The sequence below is a fragment of the Cygnus olor genome, chromosome 2 (assembly GCF_009769625.2).
Source record: "Cygnus olor isolate bCygOlo1 chromosome 2, bCygOlo1.pri.v2, whole genome shotgun sequence".
NCBI lineage: Eukaryota > Metazoa > Chordata > Aves > Anseriformes > Anatidae > Cygnus > Cygnus olor.
Window position 1 is genome coordinate 68,756,418 of NC_049170.1, and position 7,740 is coordinate 68,764,157.

The 7,740-nt window shown below is 45.2% G+C and overlaps 1 protein-coding gene across 1 annotated transcript in view; it reads right to left on the minus strand.

Moving 5' to 3' along the window:
- GCNT2 (glucosaminyl (N-acetyl) transferase 2 (I blood group)) overlaps positions 1-6,079 on the minus strand; it is a 25,577-nt gene extending 19,498 nt beyond the window's left edge. Inside the window, exons 1-2 of the mRNA XM_040548753.1 lie at positions 6,029-6,079; positions 1,334-1,973 (exon numbers count right to left, since the gene is read on the minus strand). Coding sequence (XP_040404687.1) covers positions 1,334-1,843 — 510 coding nt within the window. The 5' untranslated portion in view covers positions 1,844-1,973; positions 6,029-6,079. The remainder of the gene's footprint in view (positions 1-1,333; positions 1,974-6,028) is intronic.
- Positions 6,080-7,740: the final 1,661 nt, after the last annotated feature.

The following is a 7,740-nucleotide window of genomic DNA, read 5'->3' on the forward strand; positions in this document are numbered from 1 at the left end:
GTCTGCAGATGATCTCTTTTCCTGCGTGAAGGCCTCCAACTATTTGTTCTAATAGCTGGACCACTGCCTGATGCTATTATCTTCAAGAGTCACATCAAGCATTGGATTGAACTCACATATGCTCAGGACAGTCTGACACCCCCTGCTACACTTAGGAGATAGGCTTCAAAATCCTGGGTGACAGCAGCCCTTGAGTACATCTGTCAAAGCTACATGGCCACTTTTGTCACTCTAGTGATGGCAGGGAAAACATGGAAGAGGAAGGAGTGTTTCTCATGTGGAAACTGCTCCTTTTTTTCATCCTCTACAAGTTAGAGGATGAAAAGGAAAAAGACAGGAGAATAAACCTATCCTTGCTTCCATTGCTTGTGTTCCTGCTTTGGGCTGCTATGAAACTCTAGGAAGTTAGGAGCAGTAAAATCCTACCTGGTGTTTCTAAAAGCAGTGTGCATGCATGGGGGAGAAGTCCTGTGCACTTTCCAACCCTTCCTCAGGCAAGGTAAAACTAATTATAAATACATAAGGTAAAAGTGCAAGTACTGGTGCTAATTCTGTTTCTCTTAACCAATCCTTGAGCCTGTACGATGGAATTTAGGCAGTACTTATGAGTACCTGCTTTTTGCAGCTGTTAAGGGAGAGCTGGTATCTTTGTACCCACAGAAGGGCACGTGAAGACTAGAAGCAAATTATAGGCTGAACTCAGATTTTTGCTCTGGAGTAATAGATAGAAAGTAATTGGCTTCTATTTGTGGAAAATCAAAATCCTCCCCCAAAATGTGGATATCTTGTAGAAAACCTTCACTTACGTAGCTTACTCTTTGTTCCGTGCCTTTTCTTCATCTTGATTTCTACCAATAAAAGGCTTGAATCAGCAGAGATTTCCAAAGGTTTTAATTGGAACTTAGATCCTCTGGGCTTTTGGTCAGATACAAAGAAAGTAATGTACACCACACAGAACAGTGATCTAAGTGGCCAAGAATGGCAAATAAGCTTATTTTGTAGCTCATCCTTTTGTACAAATTATGATCTGATTACATTTTTCATCTCGGTTTTGCCAAAGTCAGTCTGAGGTATGTGGATGTGTGTGGTGTGTGCACACCCATGCGTGCATCCTCAGAAAAAAAAAAAAAAAAAAAAAAAAGGTGTCCTTACCTGGGATCCTGTTGAGCGTCACCCAGAAGTGCTCGTCGGGGCTGTAGGTGTCCTGGGACCACACCAGCAAGTCGATGGCACGCTGGTCCCACAGCACGAACTCCACGAAGGGCCGGGTGACCGCAATGTACGCAGAGCCGAAGTAGATGGTCAGGTTGTGTGGTGGGGGAGCCTTGTGCACAAACGTCCGCAGCATGAAAGAAAAGAAAGGGTATAGTTGCTCCCGGTGCACATACTTGGTGCGAGCGATGACATGGGGTGGCGGCAGCACCCCAGGGGTGACATTCTTCCCCCTGAAGCCCTTCAGCTGCCGGACAATCTCCCGGTTGGTCTTCAAGGGGAAGTCCTGCCCACAGATGTTCAGCAAGTACCGCCAGGGCACGGCGGAGGCCAGCAGGTCCCGCATGCAGTGCAGGTCGGCCCGCAGGCGGGATGCGCCGCCATAGACCACCCGCTCGGTGTGGGAGGCAAGGAAGGCGTTGGGGAAGCAGCCCACCAGCTGCTGCACTGCCTGCCACAAGGTGGCCGGCGCCTTGCCATCCACGTGGACGCAGTAAACATTTTGGGGCATGTAGACTGCCCTGAAGAGCCGCTCAAAGGTCTCAAACTCCTTATGCAGGGTGATGATGTAGGCAAGGGGGAAGGAGGCCTCCTCGGACGACAGGGTGCGGGTGATGTAGTGGTTCTGCATGATGTACTCCGTGCAGTTGGCTTTTCTGAAGGATGTTTTTAAAGCAGTTTCCTTCAGAAAGGGTGCCTTGTCTTCAATAAGTGCTTTACAGGCTTCTGCTAAAGTTGAGCTCACTGGGAAGTTGAGCCTCCTTAGAGATTTTTGCACATGGAAATTAATGGCATAGAAAACAAATAGAAGGGAAACACTGAGAATCAAGATGGCAAAGAAGCAATATCTGAGTGTATTCATTGCTGCTTGGAAAAAGAGTCTCACTTGAAATATTACAAGGAGGTCAGATCAAACATCCCAAACAGCTCATTTCGCTGGCTGTGCTTGCTTCCTTCTAGAGAATGCCTGTGTCAGGCTGATGCATAATATGCAGCTGACGTCCTTACTTTTCATACAGTTTTGTAGTCGTTCTTTATGTGGAAGGAACATAAGTAGTGAACAAACTGTAGAGGGAAGCTGCTTCACAGCATCCTAAAGATTAAAAAGGCACATTGTGTAATTGCTAACTTAACAAGAACATCCGCCACACATACTTCACTGTCTTTGTATACAGTTTGTGGGTTTCCTCTTAATTGTTCCCTCCCCACTCTCCCTGCAGGAATTCCAGTGCCATGAAACTTCGTAGGTGTATACTGTGACAGAAAAACCTCATATGTACCTCTTGTATAATTCCTTTTTTATTATTATTATTTATAGGAACTTTTTTTTGGCCATGTAAGGCCACCAACAGTCATTTATAAAAAGCAGAAGAGGGTTTTTGGCCTCTGTGTAGAGTTATGTCAGAGCAATATTGCAACAATATTTTCTTGTTGTAAATTTGAAAGCTGCAAAATTGTTTCTGCTAAGTGTTGTGGATGAGTTGTGTTTGGCTCCTGGCTTACAGTCATCAAAAGGAACCAGGTTCACAAAATCTACTAGTTAAACTATTTAAGTTAACCTTATGCTTTGTAACAAGGCATTCTTGTTTCTAAGAGCCATGCATGCATTAGGTACAACATCATGCTTATGCAGTGAGAGATTTTGGCAAGGCTCTGTCTAAAGTGGAATACTTGGTAATTCTTTCTTTTCCAACTGCGAGTCTGTTAATGTGGATATGCTGCCATGAGACAGCATGTTTGGAGGATGTAAGCATTTTCATCTTCATGCCACTTCGATCCAACATGCAATAACGCTGAGGCAATGTCAGATGATCTGAGATTGCACCAATAAATGCTTTGATCAGGCAATCCAGCATGCTATAAGGCAAAGGTGGAAATGCCATCCCCTGCTTTCCGACTCATGCAGACTGGCTACCTCAGGCACAGGCAGATTCCTCTTGGTGCCCTTTGGGTCTCTTTCTTCCCATCCTGGCCCTAAACACACAGTTCATAAAAGATTGAAGACTGAAGGTGGTAGCTTCAGCCCCACCAGGTACAGTCATAAGCTGTACTGAAAGGAGCACTGAAGCTGCTTTGTAAGGACTCATGGCCAGAATGAACCCTAGGCAGGTACTGATGCAGGGCGCAGGAGTCAAGCTTACACAGTGATGGCAAGCAGCGGACTCTTCAAAAACAACACCTCATTGGGGAGCCAGCAAGGATGGGTAGGGGTAGCCATGGTCATGCTGGGCTTCCAGTGCAGTCATCTGCACTAACGCCACTGCCTTTGGTTGGAGGCAGGAAGACTGCTCTGGTGGAGCCGAGGGACTGGAACGGGGGTGTTCAAAGTCCCAGGGAGTAAAGGAGACTTGCCAGACACCACTAAGAAGTCATCTGGAAAATGGCACCACAGCCCAACAGTACAGCTTGTTAAAAGAGGATTCAAAGAGATGAGCAAACACTGAGCTGAGACCATTGTCGAAGTCAGCAAAGGAATATGCAGCAAACACCAGTTCACTGGTCCCAGCTCAGTGACTGGTGAATGCTGTCCCAAGGGTGCACAGACCTGCCCACAACACCTCAAACCACTGCTACCTCCTAATTGGATTGTTATAGTGAATCACATCCAGGAGTGAATCCTGCCAGACGCCTCAGTAACACAAAGTGCTGTGAACTCAGGTCATTATAAAGCCAGCAGCCTCTGTGCTCCCCTCTGCGCTCCCCTCTGCGCTCCACGGGCCACTGAGTTCGGTGTGTTCCCACTGGGACCAGCTGCCCTCAGCCAACTGCAGGACCATTTCTTTCCCTGCACCACGGTCTTACATGAGAGCTCCGCCCATCTGGAATGAGGAAAATGTGGAAGGAGGAAAACTGGGGGCAGGTGCCAGTTTTCCTGCGGGAGCATGATTTCCTTGGGGAAGTCTTGGTTTGGGGCAGAGAACACAGGTAATATTTCCAAAGTACTAAATGCTGAGATCCTCCAAGGCATTTGAATAACTTTGAAACTGCTCAGGTGCCTCTAAAACTCTATTTTAGGCACTGTGTAACCTGCTAGACAGCTAGGAAGACTTAAAAACTTTATATACATATAAATTAATATATGTCCAAGGAGACTGTTTACTCTTAACTGTCGAAGTTTGCATTACTTGTATGATCCATAGATCCATAGCAAACAGATAAGCTACATTCAGAAAATGAGAGAGACGTGCTCATCATAGGACCGGAATGCAAGCCTTAATTTTTTTTATTTTTTTTTTTGCACAGACGCTGCTGCAACACCCTTTCAGCAAACCAGACTAGCCACAATCCTTTGGTACTACTAGCCTTCAGGGGAAGGAAGGCTGCATGCTTGGTGGTACTTCTTAATCCTGGTGCATTGATGCTTCAGCACAGTTATTATTTAGAATTCTGAAAACATGCATGCAAATAATTACTGTGGAAATCCAAGCTGTCAAAAATTTTTTGATCATTTGGTGGGTTGTTTTTGGTTTTGTTTTTAACTAGTTCTAACTTGTGGTGATTTCTATGAAATAACACCCATGCCTTGGATTATAGGCAGAAATCACATATACATACACACGCACACGCACAGAGCAAGGAAACAAATAGAGTGTAAAGCCACATCGAAAATCTCTTTCTGAGGTCTTGGTGCAAAGTTCATACACAAGGAGCAGCCAAATATAGATGTAAATCTGAACTGTATTATGGCAAAAACCAGTGAAGGAGCAACAGGGTGCCAGGAGACCTCATGATACCTATGGCTTCTCTTGATGTGGGTTGTACTGGACCTTGGCTCATTTTGGGTACAAAACCAGTTACTGGGCAAAATAAAAGATCAAATTTAACATGTTCTTCAACAGGGGCTGTGTAATAGAGGTCTGTGCTTGTAGAACTAAATCTGTTGCTGAATGAGACTTGCAGTGCAGCTCCTTTTTATTGCTCCCTGGACCTTCATTGTGGCAATTCTCATTTTCGCTTTAGAGGAGGTTTTGGTAGAGCTCACGCAGTGGAAACACACTCCCCAGTAAGATTAGCAATTGAAATGTCTTCCCTGGGGATGAATGGGAACAGACCTTCCCAGTCAGGAAGGATATTTTCTTAGGCATATAGTTAGCACTCAGTAAACTGCTCCTGGCCTTGATCAATATAGGTAATTGGTTTCGACTAATTTATTAGCAAATTAAAAAGCAAAATTCATGGGCTTTGCACGTTTTAAGTTGCAATTTGGCCTTGGTCAGTAGTGACAAACATCATGTATCTCACATCTATTAGCAATTACTTAGACCTTTATATTCTGTTTTGGGACAGATCTGTCAGTATCATGGCATTCCTTTTCATGACCCTCATACGCAAAGCTGGCAGTTTGAATCGGCACTGTTAGAATCACAGCAAGGCCTCAGCAAGCAAGCAATTTCTCCTCAGTGTGGTTTTTCTGGTTCAGACGTGCAGGTAGTCACAGATTTCTGCTTTGTGTCCACATAAAGGAGCCCCCATCCCTCTGTCCTCGCACCAAGATGAAACTGTCTCAGTCTTGTGCTGCTCTTGGATGCCACACGATGGGCATGGTCTCCACAAAACTCTTTCCTTGGAACAGTCCTACCCAGCAGTGATCTTCTCTATCACGTGCATAACGTGCCCCACCTAAGCTAGAAGGCATGTATGCACAGTGTAACATGAGAAAGGAGAAAGCAGAGTCTAGCACAGGAGCAGTTAAAGTTTCTTCCTCTCTATTTTTCTCTGACATCCATTTTTTCCTGTTCAGAGCAGTCCCTGGCATTGCTGCACTTGCCAGCTGGAAATAAAATGGCTGTCCAAAGAGACAAAAACGCAAACCTACCTGAAAAAGGAGCTCCCAGGCGGGCACACAGGCTGACACCGGACCGTCACGTCGCAGCAGTACTCGCAGCAAGTGGGAGGAGAGGTAAAGTGACACATCAAGGAAAACGCTCGCTCAGCTCACATGGTTCAGTAGAATCATCAAGTAATCTAATCATGCACCATCAGTGAGCACATCTGTCTGCACAAACAGTAAAGGCCAGACAGTACGCCATCTCATCTGATTTTGTCTTGCTGTGCTCATAGAGCCTCTCACATTGTGGTAACTTCACTTTTTGTCTGATTTCACGGAAGACTTTTCAATATAAAGAAGGCAGGAATATGTAAAGCTCTCTAATCTCCAGCAGAGCACATTTTGCAACTCGAACATACTACTGCTCCAAAGCAGAGCACTCCTCTGCTCACTCTTCCAATTAATTTCCAACAGGGACACTTACCTGTGTGAAAACAACTCATCAGCTGTTGTGTGAGGGGACGGTGACCTAATGATTGTGGTTGTGGTGTTTGGTCCATCATGGAATAGCTTGTCCTTAAGCGCGCAACACTGGGGTGTAGGTTTCCGGGCGCGTACGCAGGGTAAAGAGAAAGACAGAAGGGGAACCTACCAAGCTCTTGGGTCAATGTTGGCAGAACGGTTGCACCACTGATAAAACTTTGCAGCTTGGCTTTTGCCCACGACCTTGGCAGTTAGACAGGTTGGCCAAAGGACAAAAAGGAAGATGATGGAGGATGAAGTAGCGATGCCTGTGGGGCCGGTGCAGCCCCCAACTCCAACGGTGCACATCCGCATTTGTAGGTATGCTTATACAACACCTAGGAGGAGCCTGGCGGCCCTTGTGACACGTTTGCCGCACCTGTCAGAACAGCTGCCGGGCAGGGGGGGATAAAATCGTGACTCTCCCGAAGGAGAAGTAGACAAACTACAGAGGCCAATGTTGCCTCAACGAGGTCATCTGTTTAAACAGTGTGCCTGCATTATTTTATAGGTGATCCCTCGGAGGATTATTAATATAGCTTACATAATTTTTGGCTAGCTTTAGGATATTTAGCGCTAATGCAACAAGTGTATTTATCACTGGCAATTCTGGATCTGTTATACCTGTCAACTCAATAAAATCATCTAGTTTTGACTTTGTGAAACTGTCTCAGTGAAAGTCCTTGGAGGGGCTCTGTCAGGCAAATGTCAAATCCATAGGCTTTACGCAACACTCATTTATCCTCCTGTGCAGAGGAAGCAAGCCATAATTAAACATTCTAATAGAGGACAGGCTAGCTGTGATGGAGAACTTTTAAAAAAAAATGACTGGATTTTATAGGTGATACTGATATAACATCATATATATTATAGTATCAAGGCATGGAGAGAGCACTGTTTTCTTAATGCAGCTTAATATACATATTAATTAGCATGCAGAACAGCATGTATTCATGCAGCTATTATCTGCACTAGAGGAATGTCCAAAGGTAGCTCGCAATGGATTTTGCAAACATTCAGGCACTTGCTAACTTTATGAACGTGAGCCTCAGCAAGTGCAGTGGATGTCAAGCCTGGCCACCATCAGCAGAGCTTTCAGATTTTGTCTTCTCCTGATAATTGTCAGTTAAGGATACTCTGAGTCATGGGTCTAGGTTAATGGGGGAAAATTAATTCCCCAATACATGGCATCAAACCTCATCTGTCTGCACAAATTGGGAAACTGCCCCCTGCTGCAG